The sequence below is a fragment of the Melanotaenia boesemani genome, chromosome 13 (genome assembly GCF_017639745.1).
Source record: "Melanotaenia boesemani isolate fMelBoe1 chromosome 13, fMelBoe1.pri, whole genome shotgun sequence".
In the NCBI taxonomy this organism is placed as follows: domain Eukaryota; kingdom Metazoa; phylum Chordata; class Actinopteri; order Atheriniformes; family Melanotaeniidae; genus Melanotaenia; species Melanotaenia boesemani.
In genome coordinates, this window is record NC_055694.1 from 28,078,386 (window position 1) to 28,100,302 (window position 21,917).

General features: G+C 37.4%; 2 protein-coding genes across 3 annotated transcripts in view; both read left to right on the top strand.

Annotated features, from left to right (window-relative positions):
• Positions 1–16: 16 nt before the first annotated feature.
• slc35c2 (solute carrier family 35 member C2) lies at positions 17–10,081 on the top strand. The gene is made up of 10 exons (XM_042004811.1): positions 17–94; positions 996–1,218; positions 1,359–1,509; positions 1,995–2,058; positions 2,191–2,263; positions 3,568–3,736; positions 3,858–3,941; positions 5,151–5,326; positions 5,771–5,900; positions 8,709–10,081. The coding sequence occupies exons 2-10, from the start codon at positions 1,108–1,110 to the stop codon at positions 8,825–8,827; spliced, it is 1,077 nt and encodes a 358-aa protein (XP_041860745.1). The 5' UTR covers positions 17–94; positions 996–1,107; the 3' UTR covers positions 8,828–10,081.
• Positions 10,082–13,488: 3,407 nt separating this feature from the next.
• Positions 13,489–21,917, top strand: part of LOC121652166 (collagen alpha-1(XX) chain) — a 63,447-nt gene continuing 55,018 nt past the window's right edge. The window contains exons 1-4 of one of the 2 annotated variants that reach the window (XM_042004791.1): positions 13,489–13,661; positions 16,784–16,892; positions 19,173–19,277; positions 20,699–20,842. In XM_042004791.1, the coding sequence (XP_041860725.1) occupies positions 16,793–16,892; positions 19,173–19,277; positions 20,699–20,842 (349 nt within the window). In that variant the 5' untranslated portion in view covers positions 13,489–13,661; positions 16,784–16,792. Of the gene's footprint in view, positions 13,662–16,783; positions 16,893–19,172; positions 19,278–20,698; positions 20,843–21,917 lie in introns of those variants that run through there. The other variant, XM_042004792.1, reaches the window with a different exon arrangement.

Below are 21,917 nucleotides of genomic sequence, written 5' to 3' on the forward strand. Positions count from 1 at the left end.
GCCATTTAAAACACCGCCCCCTGGCGGTGCCTACTGATAACCACAGGAGCGCCTTAAAGTTTAGAACTCAGTCATGTAGTCAACACGGCTGTCGGTAAGTGTCTTTAAACAAGGAATTGAGTTTTTTGAATGTATGTTTGTTTGTTTGTCTATCTGCTTGTGATTTTTTTTAATTTAGAAAGTAATTTAAGTTAATTTTTAAGAAGACTGAGTGGGTAATTATCCCAGACAGTAACTAGCTTAAATCATTAGCTCTTTCCACATGTGTGATTTCAGGTTGCCTTCCCCTTCTGTATGAATTATTTTAACGAAACTCTAAAGTGAACGTGAGAGCCAAAACACGATTGTTCCTCAAGGCGGTTTTAACATAAAAACACCGAATCTCTGTTGCATGACGTGAGCTGCAGTTTAAAGATGTTCACAATTAGAGGAATTGATATTGGAGTTCGGTATGTTAGCAGGTTTGGTGTTAATCGATAGTGACACGTCCAGGGGAGATGCCACAGCATGGTGACTGCTTACCGATGGTTCTGTTTACATCTGCATGTAAGAAGAGTATACGCTAGCGAATTAATGTTATTGTTTGAGATTAACGACATTGAACACAGAAAACTGTTATATCTAACTAACTTAGCCAAATAACCATCTGCTGATAACCAGTACTCCCTCAGCCAGAGATGATTTCCCTAATTAACAGAGAGTGTTGTTTATTTTCTGGGACAGTTGCTGTGTAGTGAGGGGTTAGCTAACAGTGGTAAAGATTAGCTGGACAACAGCTAGCTGACGTGGTCAACGGCCAACGTTATCAAACTTGAGCTAACACTGTTTCCATTAAGTTAACGCTGCAGCTGAGCCGTTTATATAACTGACATTAAATATATCATTTTATTTTTGTATGTCCCTCTGTGATTAATAAATATTTTTTAATTAATTTTAATTAGTTTTTCATTCACAACAGTTTACAATCTATTCCCTATTTATTCTTCCACCTACAGATTCACCATCTCGTAACAAACTGTTGTGGATGTAAGAGTGGGGTTAGAGCCGGTTTGGAGATGGCCTGTCTACAGTAGCTGTTTGTTGGACAGCTGATCCAGACAGTCCTGGATGGCGTGCCGGGTCCAGTTCTTCTGCAGGGGACTCCGCACTGTGGGACTTGTTCTCCTTTACTATGTTTTCTCTATAGGCATCACATTCTATAACAAATGGCTAATGAAGGTAAGTCAATCTTTTTGTTGCCTGATTGGTGCTTAAAGTCATACGTTTGTCTCCAGAAGATAAGATGGCTATGTTGTAATCTCTCAGAGTTGAGGATTTGAGTGAGAAATCTTGTATGACTGTTTCTCCATCTCACTCAGGGCTTCCATTACCCCATCTTCATGACGTTGGTCCACCTCACCGTCAACTTCTATCTGTCAGCTCTGACCCGGTGGATCATGCAGTCCTGCACAGGAAAGCAACGTGTTATTCTGAGCTGGAGAGACTACCTCTGGAAAGTGGCTCCCACAGGTGAGTTTTGTGTGTGTGTGTGTGTGTGTGAGCCCTCAAAGGTTTCAGTTATCAGAACTTATCAGCTTTGACTAAAGTTCATGTTGATTGAAGCCACATCACATCTGACTGTACATTTAAAGAAAAATAATTAATAGAAGCATGAGCAGATTGTCTTTATTTCATAATCAGCTGTTACATTAGGACCCAAAATTGTTTCAGTGTTCCTTGTTGAGCTACTAGATGTCTGACCAGTTAGTACACTAACACAGGACTCGTTTAGGGAAGGGTAGATTTAGGCCCAGTCTTATCTTTAACCCTACCACCTGGTGTTTATGCTTGGAATTGAGAAGGAAAAATACAGAGTTATCCACACATAGACCATTTTGTGGCGCAGGTTCAATAGCCAAAACACCTTAAACTGTTCATTTATTTTTACAGCTTAAAATTAATTCTTTTTCTTTCGTTATAGAGAAAATGACACATCAGATTCTTCTCATTCACAGCTTTAGCCACCGCATTGGATATTGGACTTTCCAACTGGAGCTTTCTCTTCATCACCATTAGCTTGTAAGTCTGTGGCTAGCTAATTTTTCCTTATTTAAGAATCACCACATCAATTTCAGGTTATCAGCATTGTATTTAACCAGTTATTATCATGTTGTTTCTTTCTAATATTTTTCCTTTATTTTGTCCTTTGAGGTACACCATGACCAAGTCCTCAGCAGTGCTTTTTATCCTTTTTTTCTCTCTGGTGTTTAAACTAGAGGAGCCGGTGAGTGGCCAGACCCCTAATGTCAAGCCTGTGCAAATCCATTTACATCTTCATGGTTTGATTTTCTTTTCCTGTTTTTTTTTTTTTTACCATGTAGAATTAGAATGATTAAGAGTAAGGCTTGTGCAGACTGTTTGGTGGTTTGAGTAAAGGTTTTTCTGTCTGCTTCCTTTATTATGTTGTCATGATAATAAGGAGTCCAGCATCTTCAAGGGAATGTGTAGCAGCTGTATTAGTAGAAGTAACACTTCTAATCATATAAATCTGCTGCATATGCAGGTGTAAATCTTGTATCCGATGTAAACTAACAGAATCAAGCTAACAAGGATAAATAGCTTTTTCTGACATGTAATTAGCATTATCTGATAACTGTAACATAGAAGGCGATATTTGGAGTAGGTAATAATCTAATTAAGCACTGTTTACACTAGTCTTAATTACATTGTGTATGCATCTTAACACTACTGCACCTGACTGAGGTTTCCAGTGTATCTTCAAAACTGCTCCTTAAAAAAAAACATAGTATATTTATATTAATACACTCAACTAGACTTAAATGCATCTTTTTGTAAAAACAGGAAGGTTTAAGTTTATGATATTACAGCAAAATTTCGATTACAGCTGCTCTTATTCAGTTATTTTTCTTCTTTTGTCAGATAAATAAATGTGTCCGAAATAATTACTAAAAGCATCCCACTAGGACTGCACATCAACTCGTTTTGCTGACTGTTTCTCTGCTCTAATAGACTCGTGATTTTTCTGACTGCATCATCAAATCTTCACTCATGTAACTCAAAGACATCTGCACTACATACCACCATGCTTACATGTACAAAGATCCCGCTCAGAGAAAGTTAAAAGCAGCAGAATGTATTGAACATTTTCAAACAGTGTGGCAGCATCTGATATAGTTCTGTAATTCCCTTTTCAATGTATGTATACTTGTATTAAATGGCCTGGTCAAACTCAAACTGGAGCTCAGGTTAACTGAACAGCACTATAAAGTACAGTCCATTTAACAGGGTGTTTTAGAGAGTTTCTCTTCACAACTACAGCAACAGAATTCCTTACAAACCAAATGGTTGCTCTGTTCCTGCTCAGATTAGCTTATCAATTAGAGCAAAGATACAGGATCATTTAAGGTATGTCACCTTACATCTGTGGTGAAACACATGAAGAGAGTGTAATCATACACATTAAAGGCATTTTGAATCATAATTTCATCGTGCAACTTTATTTGTCTTTCCTGTCTTACGTTTATCTTTTCCCACAATTTTCTTTTTTTTTTTTTTTTTTTTAACCAGAAACCTTTCTTGATTCTGGTGGTCCTGCTGATCTCCAGCGGTCTTTTCATGTTTACATTTGAGTCAACCCAGTTCAACTTGGAAGGCTTCATTATGGTGCTGCTGGCGTCCTTCATCGGGGGAATTCGATGGACCCTCACTCAAGTCCTCATGCAGAAAGCAGAGCTGGGTCAGTTTCGAGTTGTTTTCAGATAGTCAATATTTAGTATGTGGAGGGGCTCTATTATAGCTGCTTTGCTAGAGGACACATAAAACACCTTCAGATCTGTTCATGTTGTATTTTCTTTCAGGTCTTCAGAACCCAATAGATGCCATGTACCACTTACAACCTCTCATGTTCCTCAGCCTCTTCCCCCTCTTTCTGTATAATGAAGGTGAGTATAGTTTTAAACTACTTTTTGTTCCACCTGTTCTATTGTTTGTTATCACAAATGGCTAATCAGCCATATGACAGCAACTCAATGCATTTAGGCATGTAGGCATGGTCAAAATGATTTGCTGTTCAAACTGAGCATCAGAATGTGGAAGAAAGGGGATTAAAATTTCTCATCACACGGTTTTGACATATTTTACCGTGTTTTCAGGGCTTAAAGTGTTCCATCACTGTGCTGGATCTCCGACATGCAGAGTTTTTGTAGTAGAGAAAAAAAAAGGAGAGAAAATTGAATGACTTGATGTGTGCACTAATGTTGTCACATTCAGTTCATCTACCAATGGTATGAGAGAAACGCTCCTTCACTCTGAAACGCATTACTAACCAATCAGAAGTTAAGCGGAGCTTTGGAAAAGGTGTAGCTTAGATCCAGCTGCAGTTTAGATCTACACTATTGGCTCTTTAGATTCGATAGAGCAGAGGCTTTGGTGAATGCTGCAGCTGTAAACATCAGTACCTCAGTTTTGTTGGTGAGGTGGAGGGTAAGCTTGTGGAGCCCGGTTATTACCTGATATTTATGCCACCTATTTTCGGAAACATCCTCTCTGACCGCTGATTTGCATTTACTGACCCTTGAACATCTGGTTTTTACCCAAGGGAAGGTCAGTTAACACTAAATATTTGTAAGTATTGGCTCGTTCTGTTAATACAATGCAGTAAAAACAGGCAAATTTCAAGCATAGTCACGAATGGTGATTAATCATGATCAATTTGAAAGCGGTGATTAATCTGATTAAAAATTTTATTAATTTGACAGCCCTAATTTTAATGTGTGTGTACAAACGTTTTAACCTGGCAACCTTGGCTGGACATGAAAATCCATCAGTATGAAAAGCCGATGCAGGTATCGGATTGGCCCCAACTCTAATCGTGGCAGTTCAAACTTCATGTAGGAGTGACCAAGGTGAACAGGCTGCTCATTTATACAGTAAGCTGAGATGCTCCATTGCTTTAGGATTATTTAAAAGAATTTAATGTCTTTCTTGAATAAACCTGGTTTTATAAAATCTCTGCTTGTTACTGGATTTTGAAAACAAGAATTTTGCATCAAGGCATTTAAGGAATCCAGAGAAAATCACTGCTTAAGTGCATAATCATCTTTTCTGGCTCTGTAAAGGTCACCAGTGTTTTTTGTCCTCTGTCCCTGCAGCACTGAGCCTCAGTACCTCAGAGAAGTTATTCCGAGTGACGGAGCTCTATCCTCTCCTGTATTCCCTCATCACGCTGAGTATTGGTGGCTCACTGGCTTTTGGTTTGGGCTTCTCGGAGTTCCTGCTCGTCTCCCGAACTTCCAGCCTTACTTTGTCCATATCAGGGATTTTTAAGGTACTTAAAAACTCTATAGTGGCATGTAATGTCTTCCAAGCTGACATTAAACAGTGATGTTTACTTTCCACATAAGGCTTCCCTGCAGGAAGCTATAGGAATGAAGCAATGATGAGTTAAATTGTGGGTGGAAACGCACCTAAATTTCCATGTTTATGGTAGTAATTTTCTTTTTATTTTCAACATTAAAAGGTATTATTAAAGGTGGAACTTAATGCTTTATAAGCAAGTTTATCATTATTGTGGCATCATGCATGTTACAGCTGGTGTGAAGCACAGCAAATATACTTTGAAAGTAAGCTGCTTTGCTAAAGGGTGTGAGCATTACATTTATGTCTAGTTTCTATGCATGCAAAGGTATTTTTATCTGCCGTTTAATGTGTTTGTTAAGTTTTAAAAAGAAAAAACATTTTGCACAATTCTTATTGTCTCCTCGTCCTGTAGGAGGTGTGCACTCTGGTTTTGGCTGGACCTCTGATGGGAGACAAACTGAGTGCAGTAAACTGGCTGGGATTCGCTGTGTGTTTGTGTGGAATTTCATTACATGTGGGACTCAAGACGTATTATTCCAGAAGTAAGTTTATTTTGTTTGTTTTTTTTTTTTGTCCCTTCTTCTGAAGTACACTGTCTGAATTAGTAGACACATTTTTTTAAGATTAAAAAAATGTCCAAAAGAGTTTATTACATGTCAATGATTGTATCAGTTATATTTAGTTTTGTTACACAAATAACTGAACTTTTCAATAATAGCATCCATTAAAATGAAATTGTTTTACATTAAAAAGTTTCACTGCATTCAAGATTTTACTGAAGTAATTTGTCAGGTTTGACATTTGTAAATTAGGGGTTAATTGCATTGCAAGCGTTAGTTAATTCATAAGATGCAACAGAGATAATCCGAACACATTTGGACTGAGCCAAGATGTGAGACTGCATGGTTCCAAAGATGGACCACACGACTGCAATACTCAGGGAAACTGCAAAAAATCCAAGGGCTGAATCACAGACTCTACAGTCACAGTTAGCATGTTAAATGTTAACGGTCACAATTAGAAAGAGACCAAAGTATTGCTTGCAGGAGAAAGACTTTTCACTCTTAAATGAATCCTAATAAGTACCTCAATTCCAAAAAAGGTTGGGGTGCTGTGTAAAATGTAAATAAGAATAGAATAAATAATTATTCTATTCTACAATCATTTAGCAGACTCTTTTATCCAAAGCAACTTACATTTGAGCGTAAGAACAACATAGCAAGAATTCAAACAAGATGGGACGTCATAATTAAGTGGTTGTCAGACTGCTGTGAGTCCAGTTGGACCCAGGTGCTGGAGGCAGTGCATATAATTTTTTTTTCTTTTTTTTTTAGAGTTTTTTGTAAGTCATTTTGTTTAAATACAAGATCACAAATTCATCAAACAATATCATCTTGGGCATAAGTGCACGCAGATTATTCAGTACTTGGTTGAGCCAAAGAGTTGGACAAATCTTTCTAACTCATTCTGTTGAGTAGAAGAGTTAAGCTAAGTGCGGAAATGCTCCTTAAACCACAGAGTCTTTAGCTTGCTTTTGAAAGTGGATAAGGAGTCTGCAGATCGGACGGAGTTTGGTAGATCTTTCCACCACCGGGGGACAACAGAGAAGAAGAGTCTAGCTATTGATTTTGCGCCACGTTGTGGTGGGAGCACTAGATGTTTTCCACTGGCAGAGCGTAACCGTCGGGAAGGAGTGTAGCTCTGGATTAAGGAGTGAAGGTAGACAGGAGCCGTTTGGGTTATTGTTTTGTAAGCCAGAAGCAGAGCTTTGAATTTGATGCGTGCTGCAACTGGAAGCCAGTGGAGAGCAATTAACAGCGGAGTGACATGAGCTCTTTTGGGCTGGTTGAAGACCAGACGTGCTGCTGCGTTCTGGATCATCTGCAGAGATTTAAGTGAGCATGCAGGCAGGCCAGCCAGTAAGGAGTTGCAGTAGTCAATGCATGAAATGACCAGAACCTGGACCAGGAGCTGGGCCGTGTGTTCAGTCAGGTAGGGTCTGATCCTCCTGATGTTGTAGAGAGCAAATCGGCAACATGGTCCGTAAAGGTCAGCTGGTTGTCTACCATGACACCAAGATTCCTGGTAGAAGACTTAGGCGCAAGCGTGATAGTCAAGCTGCACACTTATCTGTGGCGGTAAGGATGGATTGGCTGGAAAGACAATAAGCTCAGTCTTGGACAGATTTAGCTGAAGGTGGCGATCCTTCATCCATGCGGAGATATCAGCAAAGCATGCTGATATTCGCATTGAGACGGTTGTGTCGTCAGGTGGGAAAGAAAGGAAAAGCTGAGTGTCATCTGCATAGCAGTGGTAGGAGAAACCATGAGAGCTAATGACTGCACCGAGTGAGGAGGTGTATAGTGAAAAGAGAAGAGGGCCAAGCACCGAGCCCGGAGGCACCCCTGTTGTCAGCCCATGTGATCTGGACATTCCCCCTTGCCAAGATACTTTGAATGATCTCCCTGTGAGGTAGGACATAAACCACGAGAGAACAGATCCTGAGATGCCAAGCTCCGAGAGTTTGGAGAACAGTATATGATGGCTTACAGTGTTGAAGGCAGCCGACAGGTCCAGCAGTATAAGGACTGAGGATTGACCAGCGGATCTGGCAAGCTGTAGGGAATCAGTAACTGACAGGAGAGCAGTTTCAGTAGAGTGGCCTTGCCTATAGCCAGACTGATATGGATCAAACAGGTTGTTGTCTTGGAGGAAGTGTGAGACCTGAATGAAGACGGCACACCCTAGTAGTTTAGACATGAACGAAAGCAGTGAGACCGGCCGGTAGTTTTCAACCTGGTCTGGCTTGAGTGTGGGTTTCTTCAGCAGCAGGGTAACCCGAGCTTGCTTGAAGGCAGAGGGAAAGACACCGGATTTAAGAGAGGAGTTGGTTATATGGGTTACTGCAGTTTTGATTGTAGGTAGAATGCTCTGCAGGATGTCAGAGGGAACAGGGTCAAGAGGACAGGTCGTGGGTTTGAGTTGAATAGAAGTTTAGAGACTTCGTCCTCATTTAGAGAGCGGAAAGAGCAGAGTGAGGCACCAGTAGCTGGTTTGGTGAGGCTGAGTTGGTCCAGCTCAGTGAATTGGTCAGACCAACTCAGCCTTACCAAACCAGCTCATAAACCCATATTTTATTCCAAACAGAGCATAAGCCATATATCAGATACTGAAATCTTCTTAAATAAATGTAAAAATCAACCCAGTGTTGTACTGTTCTCACCTGTTTATCTGCACAGTGATGTTCAAACATCCAAAATTAGTAACTTTAAAACAAATGTGTTAAAGTTTAATAATAACTTGAGGAAGTGATGATTATAATTGTTTTTGGGTTTTTTTTCTTTCACCAGATAAGGGTCCTTCTTTAAGGCAGCTCAACAGTAAGAGCCCAGAGCTGGAGTTCCCATTGCTGCGGCAGAACGGAGATAAAAGTGAGGATTCAGCTGCTGATGACGAGGATGAGGACTAAGAAATCACTTTACACTGACATCTCTATCAAGCTCTATATTGATGCCACTCATTCCCTCTCTCAGCCTGTAGGAGGTTTGAATAATGATGTCAGAAAAGTGCTTTATGTAAATACTGCAACAAAAACAAGAAATGAGCAGTGCTTTCTTCTTCCATTGACCGTGTCTTCGGGGTCCAGCCAAGGCCCCATTATCTAGACATTTTTTGCCTTGGGGTAGGCTTAAATGTAGCAAATACCTGCAAGTTTCAACTATGTATGACATCCAGCATGTGAAAAGCAGAGCGTGTAATAGCTTTAAAGGGATACTTTGGTACCTGGAATTGTGGATAGTCACTTTTCTTCTCTGCCAGTCACATTAGTAATGTCTTCATACTTGATGTATTTGGAGACTAAAGGATACTAAAGAGGATTTCTCATGTTATTTGTGTCCGAGTGTGGCAGGGTCAGTGGTACACGTCGTTATTTCTTTTCCTGCAAAATGGGAACCTCAAGAAATATCACTCTTAAGTTATTTTGGCTAAAATAAGTGTAATAGTTATGTAATATGTTGAATCAAATTGACATTTTTGCAGCTTACGTTACTGTTTTTCTTATTAATGGACTTAGTTATTAAAGCTATACTTTTTTTTTTTCTTCTTTTTTTTATTGTGAATTACTTAACTGATCTACAGGTTACTGCCTTAATTACAGTAATCATGCTGAGTGTTAGTAAAACATGAATTTCGTCCTGTTCCCTGAAGCCTTAATGTTCATTTTAAATTTCCTTTTTTGTCCAACAATTAACCCAGAACATATTAATCTGATTAATTTGTCATTTATGCACGGTTTCAGGTAGTCTGCCAGACCATTAATTATTAATTACAAAAAGAGAATCATATTAATGTTAACCACACAGTTTACAGTAGATGTATTAATATATTCATCAAGCCCCTTTGACTGTGATTTCATACTCATATGTCCTAATACTGGATCATATTGTCATATGGATATGGATATATGGATCATGTGGTCACTTTTAATCATTTTTTTTCCTTTTTTAACATTCCTTGTCTGTAAGTACAGTATTTGTAAAGCTGCAGATTATTGGATCAAACTGTCATGGTGTCTAATCTTTGGAGTTTAATTTAAAGAGATGTCAAAATACTTTTTGTGCCTTATTCCCATTAGTCAAGAAAACTTTAAACAGCTTGTTTTTGAGGATGCTTCAGGATTTATGTAGATTAATTATGTATTTAAAGCCACAAATGAAATATTTTAAATGTGTTTTGTCGTTATTTTTTTAGTAAAAGGGTGTTTCTGAATTTTTATTTTTTTTAATTTAATGTTTATTTTACTAGGGAAATCCCACTGAGATTACAAAATCTCTTTTTCAAGGGAGTCCTGGCCAAGACAGCAGCAGTCCAAATTCTATTACAGATAGTAATCATTAAAGAAACCAATCAAAAAACAACATAAAACATACAGTGTAAAACATATAAAATATAAATTTAAGAGAGCAGTAGAAAACAGAAAGCATAATTAGCTGGACAAGCAGTTGCAGACACCTATCCCTGCAGTTTAAGACATTTTTAAAAGCTCTAACTGAGATCAGCTCCTGCAGTAAACTGTTCCAGGCTGCAGGGACAGAGAATTTAAAAGCCTTTTGGCCAAAATCAGTGTGAGCTTTGGGGACTGTCAGTAAAAGAAAATCATTAGAGTGCAGACAGTAGTTACTCCATTTAAATTAAATATAATCACAAAGGTAAGAGGAAGCAGGCCAAGAATGGATTTGTAGATAAAATCAAAAACTCAAAATGACAAAGAAGCAAACAGTTGTCATCATTTTCATTTCTGAATGAATCAGTTTTAGTCACTTTGGATATTTTCATTACCCACATGTTGATGGAGATGCCTGATTGGATCCAGAGTGTCTATGTAGACTAGTCCTGCTGAGGATGCTGTAGTCCCCATGAGCTCACTATCATAGATGGTGTTAGAAATTACATAAAGAGAAGGAAATAAGAGGGATTAGTGGGAAGGGTTAGGAAGGGACTTGGCTGGTGGAGTGGTTGCTTTCAGTCAGAGTGGTTTGATCCTCATTTGTTCGAGAGTCCTGCGAGTGCTGTGATTAAAAGATTTCAATCAGATTAATCACAGCTCACAAAATAATCATGATTGATCACCATTAACAGCTAAGCCTGAAATATGTCCATTTCTGTAATTGTACAGAATAATTCTGTACAATTATCATTTGGTTTGAGGTGTGTATGAGCAGATTTGTCCCAATAATCCGCTCCAAAACGGTCGTAGACGAAAATCGGAAATATTGAACATGTTCAATATTTACGACCCGATATCTTCATATGTGTGAGGAACGCTGACGACTCATGAATTTTGACTGTGCGGATGGTGATGTGAGCCGGAATGTAGCCAATCAGAGAGCAAGCTGGCTGGGGAACAAGGAAGTAAAGAAAGTCCATGTTCACGCTGTCTCCAGTCTGATATTTTTTTCAGTTCTGGCTTTTTCTGTTAGTTCCAAGACCACCACCTTTCCCTCGTCCTATATATCCCATTCCATGCTGTGTGTTGTGTTTTCCAATTATTGCTATGTTTCTTCTTTTTTTTTTTTTTTTGCCGGTTGTTGCCATAGACAAACATACACAGATGCCTCATAGACTGACGCTGCCTATTGGAGCTGACCCATGGGAGGACTAGATTTTAGATCACTTACAGGACAGCATCTTTATGTGTGTGTTCTGTGATTAGATTATCAGAGCACACCACACACAGTACGATCAAAACTGTTTAATGCCTGATTTTTTTTATCTTCACGTGTGAGGCCTCAACCAGACAAAAACTCCCATAATATTAAAAAAAATACTAATGTGTGTACCCGGCTTAAATGATCCGACCGGTGTCTCCAACATCTGCACAGAAACAATGATTTAGACAAAACATCTCCTTGCCTCCTTTTGCTGCTTCACCCTAGATATCTGAACTTGATCTGTCTTCATAGATGTGTGTATGGCTGTCTGATGGCTAGCAGATTTTACAGCTGTTTCACTAGCAACCCTCAAGTTAAATGAAATAAATACAAACAATATCTAATTGAAATAGGCTGCTGTTATCAACATGTTTCATTCTTTAGCGTCATGTGACAGTGTTGTGGATCTGATTGACTTGAGACTTATAAACGTAGCTTAGTACTTTTGCTCGTGCGTACAAGAACAAGACTTTTGGGTAAATGTGTACCAGTGTGAAGCATGAACCGCTATTTTCCTCATCCTCACCTGAACAAAAAACAAACGCAACAAGAGAGACGGTACTAGTTTATGTTTTAATCTATTAAGATAAATTACTTCTTTGGACTTCTGTCTATTTAATAAGGATTTGAACACAAACAGTTATAGATCAGATTTGTTGTTGAATTTAAGTAATTTTGGTCAGTTCAGCATGACAGACCCACTTATACAATCCAGTGCAGGTGACTACAGCTCCCTTCTACAGGCATGTTTTTTTTCAATTAAGCATGCTGTTTCTTACTACTACAGCAATGTCACATCTTTATAGGGCTCAATTCAAACTCCATTTATTTAATTGCACATTTATTTTTATTCTTATTCTAAAAAAAGACACTTTTCTACCCTCTACCATGTTATTGCATTTTCTCAGAAAACATTATTTGTTGCGTTCACCTGGGCATGTGGCAGTTTCAGTCTTCAGTATAAACATACCTTTTTCTCGTAGGTAGGTATTCATGCTTTAGGCCCAGGATGGAACAGGCCACCTTTTTGGCATACAAAAGTAAGAAAAAGAGGACATGAAAAAGGAAATGTCCTTTGCTGAAGGATTGTCTGCATTGTTCCACTGAGCCTGATCTGTCTGCTTGTGTGCTCCAACCAAATTCAAATGAACTGCCAGGATACAGATTCAAATACAGATAGAAATAGTTATTTCTTTTCTTTAAAATAAAACTAAATATAAAAATATATGCATTGCATAAGAAGTCTTTGTTCACACGTCGACATACATGCATTATTGTCTGAAACCACAATCTATGCATTACAGTGAGGCAGACTAAATTCATAGTGTCTATATTTAATAATATAGACACTATTAAAAAGTATATATTACTACATTTACTATAGTATATCATACTCAAAGAAGAATGGCATAGTAAAATATGGCACAATGAAACATGTGAAACTATGTCTGTTTATCTGTACCACCTCCTGGTGGTGGTGTCCGTGGGGTTAACAATCCAGGACTGATGCCAGAGAGAGATACTGTTCTAGCCATTCATTACACTTTGGAAGATGATGTGAGACAACAGGTCCAGACACAGTTTGACCCTCTCAGTGCTCCCAGGGGTCGTCATGGATTAGAGCTGCTGTGTGATCTTATATATATATTTCTTGGTGACTGAGTCATGAACAGCAGAAATCTTTGTGTCTACACATTTTTTTTCAAAACTTTAAATGTTTTTAACTGTGTTTATGTTGTAAATAGTTTATTAAAATTCGCTCATCATGTCACCCTTTATCGTTATCTTTTCGTTTGTTTTTATTTCCAGTTTGTTGAAATCCAAATGGGCCTGTGTATTGATTTCTCTGGCAAATTTCGGCCCTCTTGGCTTGCCATAGAGGTGTGCACTGTTAAATGCCATTCTTTGGAGCTCCACGCCCATGCCAGAGCAGCAGGAGGACCCTGCGTCTCAAATTTCACTCCTTTAGTTAGGAGCTGAGGAGGAGAGCTTGGTCACAGTTAAGCGGAACTTGCGCGTGTCAACATCCCACTTCTGGAATGCCGTGCAGAGTCTTTCTGACGGAATAACCTGGACTCACCGAACCGCCAGGTAAGACGTCACCTGGCTCCCCAGAGAACCAACATTTTCTTCGATTATTGCGCACGGTTCACTTCTTTCTCTTTAAGACAGTGCTGTTGTAGTCTTTTGCATTAAAACAGCTGGAAGAATAAGAAAGAAAGCAAGGAAATAAGTTCCACCTGAGGGGACATAAATCCTGCTGAACAAACATACAATGGATCCTGCGTCATTTCAGTTAAATTTTTTTTTTTGAAAAATAAAGCCTACTTCTTTAAGTTAGTAAGGCCTATTTTTGTGCTTTTTTGTTGATGTATATAGTAGTCGTCTGGGTTTTTATTTTATTTTATTTTTTGTTAGTTTTGCACATTTATTGCTACAACCATGGTAACAAAAAACGTAAAAACCAAAACAAACATTAGTCGAACTGCACTGCACTCAAAATCAGATACCTGAAGTCCAGTGCTGCACATTTCTGGACCACCTGGTTAGGCCTCGCAGGTCAACCGGAGTTCAAAGTATTCTGTGGTGGTGTAATTCTTCCATGGTTAGGTTATTACAGGGTTCCAGGGACGATAATGATACTGCCATGCAGTAATGGGAAAGGTTTTGGAGAGAAAACAAATCAAGTTAGATTAAAACCCCCAGGAATAAATGCAACTGTTTTTACCTTTTAATCACATTTTTATTATTTTAGTTTTGGTCTTATATTACATAATTTTGTTCTTAAATTTATTTTATTTCTTTTAATTTTTTTATGTATCCTTATTGTTCAGCACATCAGTACTGTACCTATTTTTTTAATATGCTTTGGTTGACCTGGTTTGGCGTTCTCAATGTGCATTTATCTATTTGTTGGTGTCACATAGTGGAAACTGCCATTGCTCTACTGTTGGACTTGATAAAATGTCAAGATTTCAAGCAATATTTATTTCTGAGAGAATGAACATCAAATCATTGCATTTATGAAATATCTTCAAGTGAATGTAGAATTGGTGCTGGCCCTCTCGGAGGGAAGTGTGTTAGTTTAATGGTCTCTTCAAGTGCTACTTGTTTGCTAATATTACTCCACTGTGTCATTAGCTGTGTGATGGTCTGTGACGGGGACATGCACTGACAGTTCAGTTTGTGTTACTCAGACTCACACAGACTTACTTAGACTCAAGTTCCCATAGAAACAGATCAACAGATATATTTGTAACTGAGTACAAACAAACAAAAGAAAAAGAGAATTTTTATGCAGTTTTAAATTAAATATATGAGAAAGTATGTGGAGTCACAGATTTTGATCATTTATCACAGATATTTATAACTGTCCCAAATTTTTATATATATATATATATATATATATATATATATTTATAAAATTGTTGTTATTTTTTTTTTCTGCACTGTTCTTTGAATATGCCCTGTGTCATGACATTAAAACTTTAAACATGACAAAAAAGCTATTGAAGACCCCATGACATCAAATTTGATGTGTGTTTTTCTGATATATTTTGTCCTAAATGTACACCATAATCTGACCTAACACATTGGACAGAGTTGTTAACTTATTTTGCTGAGCAGTCGCAGTAAATCGGGCTTTACGGAGATAATGACCTCCTTCAAAGAGCAAAACTGCAGTGTCCAAAGGTTTTAATAGTGACCACGAACTGGACTGCTGAACAGTCACAATTTCTTTTCTTTTTTTTTTCGCCATCTCACTAAAATAACACTGAATGAGAGCAGTTATGTTGAGAATTCAGCTTTTTTAATCTCCAGAAAATGAGAGCTCAGAGAAGAGGAAAATCAAACAACTGTAACGGGGTTTACACAATGCAGAATGCAAATATAGCCGAATGTTTACACCAGTATCCTAATTAGTGTATGTGTCAGTTATATATTGATATTAATAGTTTTATATTTTTTTAGTGGGCTTTATTTAATTGAAGACAGAAGTGGACTTTTAGCAAAGGTCAGTAATCGCTTTGGACTCCAAGCTACCAAGAGCCCTCTTTAAAATGTTCCGTCAGTTTACTGGAGGACAAAACACATTAACGACAAAGAAACAAAACAGCTTTATTTACACATCATAAACTCAAAGAGTGCTGCTTTTTAATGGACCTGCTTAAAGTCAATGACAACCTACAGTAAAAAAACGACTGTTAATTAAAAAAAATTCAGCTGTATTTGTACAGTGCCTGTTAACAACAGTTATCTTAGTGCACTTTACAGTCAAACTCGGTTCAAGCCAGGCCATTGTGATCCAATCAGTATTCATACAAACCAAATAAAAATAATTATTGCATAGCTAAGAAACCAGTGCATTGCATCAAATCTTGTCTTTGGTTGTAACGGGATGTGCTTTTACTACCACCTGTTTGAGAAGAAAACAGTGCCCAGGTAAGTGGGACTGAGTTTAATAACCAGAAAAATCTTTCAGCCTAACTGAGATGGCATCAAAATTTTGCTGAGCACATTAGCCCCATTGGTACCTGACACAATCTGACAGGCACTAAATACACAGGAGAAGTAATCACAATTGTGAACCATCTGATGGACCATCATTTTCCTTTTCATGGCCCTTCTAAGAGGTTGTTTGAGACTGAATGAAAACTATTTTAAAGAATAAGCTTCAAAGAAAAAGGTTATTAGATAAAGATCTAAAAATGGTGAAAATAGTTTTTATTATTATTTATTTATTTTATTCGCCTCATTTTCTGGTTGCAGGAGACATAATCTAACACACAAACATACAAAAAATGCTTAATATATATATATATATATATATATATATATATTTATTTTTTTTTTTTTTTTTTGTTTGTTTATGCAATATTAGATTAAATGTGTGACCTATAAAATTGTTTTGTCTGGATAGATATTCACTTTGCTTTTATAGAAAATAGCGCATCTTTTTATTTGAGTAGCAGGACTAAGCTAGTATTTTATGTAAAAAAAAAAAGTTAAATCTTTGCTTGAATATAAAAAGGCACTTTTTAACTGACATTGTTCGACAACAAATAACTTTTAACACAGTCGTACTCTTATTCTACATTCCTGTTTTTTTTAGCTATTTTGTTTATGCTGTTTATTACATAGTTTTGGCCTTTCTGAATCAGCTGATTGTTGTATGTATAGTTGACATTTTACTGTATTTTTAATGTTTTTAGGTGCCACTCATGTCTCCTCTCCTCCTTACCTCATCATCACCTGTCTGGCAAATGCTGTGTTTCCTGATCAGGGTCCTCCTGCTGCTGTCCTCAGGGGTCCATGGCCAAGGTAGGTCACTTTATAATTAAATGACAACTACCTTCAGAGCTGTTTGTTAGCTGTTTAATTTAATTACTGATAAAAGGGAACCACTTCTTTGTAGTTTCAGCAGCACAAACATGCTATAACAGTTATTATAAATTAATTTTTTTCTTTAGTTTTTTTTATTTTGTTGTTTTTTTAACATACTGCTAGCTTGTTAGCATGGCCCAAAATAAATAATGACATAATAATAAGAAGTGATAATGATAGTAGAAATGTATTATTATAAAACAATTTCAAAATCATTGAAACGGTTTAAACTATAAATTAGATTTTTGTTCACCTTTCTGTAAGGAGATGCTACAGTCTACACTGAGCTATGCCCAGCTCCATATTTTTAATACTTCTTTGAATTATTAACAACAACAACAACAGCATCTTGAGATTCAACAAGAGAGAGAATCTGGGATATGACAGAAGGTAACAGTAGAAGCTGATGCTTTAATTGATGCCAGTTGTTTGCATACATCTTTCCACTCAGTTCATTAAATATCTGCATCATCACACAACAGAAGAATTTACATGGGTGTCTTGAAAGCATCAGTATTGTTCATATTTGTGCAGGTGGTACAGTTGCAGAGTTTCTTATAAATGATCTCTGACAAAGAGACAGATCCAATGGCAAATTTAAGTTTTGTACTCCTTTTTGTACCTTTTGTAACTTTGTCAGTCACATTTTATATACTGCAGTCTATTAGCTATTTAAATTTTTAAGGTTAAATTTATTAAAAGTCTGATCAGTTCTCTTAACCCCTTAAGCCCACTCCATCACATCCCAAATCCCAGATCTCGATTGGGATCTGGTGACTGTGGAGGCCATTGCAGTACAGTAAACTCTTCATGTTCAAGAAAGCAGTTGGAGATGATTTGAGTTTTGTGGTGTCGTGTATTATCCTGCTGGATGTAGCCATCAGAAGATGGTGCACTGTAAACGTAAAGGGATGGACATGGTCAGCAACAGTACTCAGGTAGGCTGTGATATTTAAACCATGCTCAGTTGGTACTAAGGGGCCCAAGCAAGGTATTTTCTCTTTTTCACACCAGTCTCTGAAATCCTCAGATCATCTTGTCAGACACCAACAACCATGCATGTTTGAAGCCACTTAATGATGACCGGTTTAAACTTCAGCAACCCAACTTTAACATGTCTACATGTCTAAATGCATTGAGTTGCTGCTATGTGATTGGCTGATTAGCTATTTGTGTTTACAAGCAGTAGAGCGGCATATAAAGTGGCTGATGAGTGTATTTGACACATTTCATCTGAAACACAATAAGCAAGTACATCTCTATATATGTAAGTATGGAGGACTTGTTTGTTTTAAAACTGTAATAATTAAGACATTAAATTTAAAAATATAAATATTTTTTCCAATTTACAAGTACAACACAAAGTGTTAATATAATTATATTTATGTGAGTATATTTATTTTATGGTACTTTATACTACATTTTATAAAATAATAATCACTGAGACACAAATACCTTATTAGTTCCAATTAAAAATGTATGCCACAGCAACTGCTCTCTTCCCACAAATTATGAAGCACAAAGCAGATACTGTAGATGTCTGCCCGTCTGTCTGGAAATGTTATTGTTGATAGTAATTTGTTAGACCTTCACCCTGTCTCTGCAAAATTCTATCAGACCCTTTCAGATCCTTAAATGAATACACACACATTCATGGCAGAATAGGATCTGTTCATGGCTGAGGGTCATACATCTGTAGAAGTAATAAAAGCAACGTTTTGTGATTCATGATACTCATGTAACACTCTTCTGTCTTCCTTGCTTCCGTTCTCCCCTCATCTTCCTCTCCATCTATAACCCCGCTGCATATTACATACAATACCCTGTCCCACTGTAACTCTGTGACGTTCCTCTGAGATGACCCCTGGCCTTGCAGTACTAAACCAGTGTCCTCTTCCTGTTTCTGCTGCAGCCGATAGTACAGGGCTTGCTTTGATGGACGAGGACGGGATGATAGAGACATGAAAGACATTACTTGTTGAGAAACCCCTGCTGGAAATTATGTAAATGAAGTCAGAACAAGAGTTGGATTTGATTTGTGGACAAGGAAGTGAGCAGGGTTAGACCGCCTTGGAGAACCAGAGGAATGAAGACATATTTGAGTCTTTGATCTGAAAATCCAACAACCATTATGTTTAACTTTTTCTCTTGACTTTTAAAGACTTGATTTAACAAAATGTAAAAAACTCATGATTTCCACCCTTTGTCTTTATCTAGGTCGTCTTAAGTTGACGGTTCTGTCTGAAGACAGGCTGCAGATGAAATGGAAGGAGGCTGATGGACCTGTTCAGGGTTACAAAGTCAGAGTGAGATCAATGTCAGGTGGGACTTTTCTAGTTATATTAAAGAGGTAAAAAACTGTATATACGTGTATATATAATATATATATATATATATATATATATATATATATATATATATATATATATATATATATATATATATATATATATATATATATATATATATATATATGTGTGTATGTATGTGACATTTCTTGTCTCCGTCCCTCTCTCACCCCCCACACCACTGCCATCCTCGTCCACAGTCTTGTTACTTCCCGGATTGACTATTGCAACTCTCTTCTCTTTGGTCTCCCCAATAAATCCCTCCAGAAACTGCAGCTCCTCCAAAACTCTGCAGCACGCATCATTACACGGACCCCTACTAGTCACCACATCACCCCCATCTTACAACAACTTCACTGGCTCCCTGTAAAACAAAGAATTAACTTTAAAATTCTCCTCATTACATTCAAAGCACTCCACAATCTGGCCCCTCCATATATATCTGATCTCCTGCACATTGCCACTCCGATCTGTTCACTCCGCTCCTCCTCCTCTCTCCAGCTTCTTCTCCCCCCTGCCCGTCTCGTCACTATGGGGAGCCGAGCATTCAGCCGCTCTGCTCCCCATCTCTGGAACTCTCTTCCCCCTGACATCCGTACCATAGACTCTCTTCCTCTCTTCAAATCACAACTTAAAACACATTTGTTCAGACAGTCCTATGCCATCTAGTCACTCTCCATCTTTCAGTTGTCTTCCATTCCGTTTAGTTTTGCACTTATTGTTTTTTGTTTAATGTTTGTTTTGTACATAGTGGTTTTTAAACTATTTTAATGTTCCTTTGTACAGTGTATGTATGTATGTATATATATATATATATATATATATATATATATATATATATATATATATATATATAAGAAAGTGATTTTCTTGCGGTTGAATGAAGAGAGCTAAGTTTGCTTTAATGTGCAGACTTTTTCTTAAATACATTTTTTTTTTGTTGTTTAAATTTCCCCACAGGGGAATTATAATGTTAGGATCTGCAATGTCTTGCTGTTTGTTTTGAAATCACAAAATGATTTATAAATTACCAACAGTTTTCTCATTAATCTGAGAAAAAAAATTTGCTGAACTTTTATTGTTGTATTTTAATTAATTGAACACCAGAGGACATCACAAATGCTGACTTTGTGTGAACATATCAGAACTCACATGTTCCTAAGAGCGCTCCTCAGTGTTTGAAGGTTTTTTTCTTACCTAAGAACAAATCCAAGATACAAAGATTTTCATGAATGCCACAATCTTTGTAAAAAATGTTTTTAGTGGGATTTGAGAACAAATGTTATCTTAACATAACATGGTTGGTAAATGTGGCCCAAATTTTATTTATTTTTTTAACATCTCTTTACTGTCGCTAAAACAGTAAATTGTCACCATGCAACCTTTATTTTCCAGATGTGCCACAACCAGAGCTGATGCTGACCACCATCCGGGGCCGGGCAACAGTGGCCGGACTGGACTCTAGTCAGGAATATTCCCTCCAAGTCCTCGTACTCAATGGGACAACAGAGAAACTTCTCGCAAAGCGACGATTCACTAGTAAGAAACACACCGTGGTGGATGGAAACAATTAAAGAGGATGACTGATGATTTACATTTTTTAAATTACATTTTAACATATTTTTTATGCACTATAGATTTACTTTACCAGAATTATCTCCTGTCTTTGAGAAGTGAGAAAAGCCAAATAAGTACTATAAGTAAAAAAGCTAGTTTTTGTGTGATGGGCTGGAAACTGCTGCAGAAATTAGTAGTTATCAGACAGATTTTTACAAGTTCTTTTTGGCAAGGTCAAGTCTTTGATCTCAAGTCAAGATCACGTCTTAAATTTTTGAGTGGCAAGTTGCAAGCCAAGTCTCAAGTCACTTTTATTTGTAATGTGTGATTTCCAATGTGTTGCCTGGTGCCTGTGCATTATAATTAAGGGTCAACCGCTACATCAGCTGCTCTGTATACAGCATAGATCCATCTCTGCATATCACCCTTTACAGAAAACTTTCACATGATCTGATCCAGAATGTCGGGAGTCTAAAAATAGAACAGCACAAAATCCCTTGCGATGAAAATAAACATCTGTGGCCGAAATATGTAGAAATGGTTGTATTTCTTCTGTTCTTTACATACCAAAATTTAAAACTTGTTTTAATGAAAATTTACGTAGTTTTAAATAAAGTCGGGGACCAGCAAGGCTTCATGATTTTATTTGACAGTTATTGAATGTGCACATTTCCAAATTGTCTTGGCCGTTCTTTTGCTAAATGCATTTAATGTACACAAGACAAAGATTATCACAGAGATATTTTCACCAGTACAGTTTTAACCTGAAGGTAAAGTCAAAAGTATCCATTTCTGTGAGGTTCAGATGAGAAAACAGCAGATGTTCACTCATCTGTAGTTCTCTAAACGTTCAGACTGTAGCTGCTGCTTTTCAGCTTATTTTGTTATTCATGTTATTTAGAGTGTAACAAAACCGTAACCCTACTTTTCGCTTAACTCCACCCACTGCCAAATTTGAAAAATGCCTGAAACTGCAAACTGCAATGTGAAGCCTATGCAAAAGTGCAAAAATTTGCAGTTCACCCCCCATCCACTAGGGGCTGGCTCCAAAACAGAG

What these genes read in the sequence shown, in the direction of transcription:
- slc35c2 (XM_042004811.1), top strand. Translation starts at nt 1,108, where the DNA reads ATGGCGTGCCGGGTCCAGTTCTTCTGCAGGGGACTCCGCACTGTGGGA. An exon ending in CTGGAAAGTGGCTCCCACAG is followed by an intron (nt 1,510 to 1,994) that starts GTGAGTTTTGTG and finishes TCTCATTCACAG; the next exon opens with CTTTAGCCACCGCATTGGAT. An exon ending in CTCTTCATCACCATTAGCTT is followed by an intron (nt 2,059 to 2,190) that starts GTAAGTCTGTGG and finishes TTGTCCTTTGAG; the next exon opens with GTACACCATGACCAAGTCCT.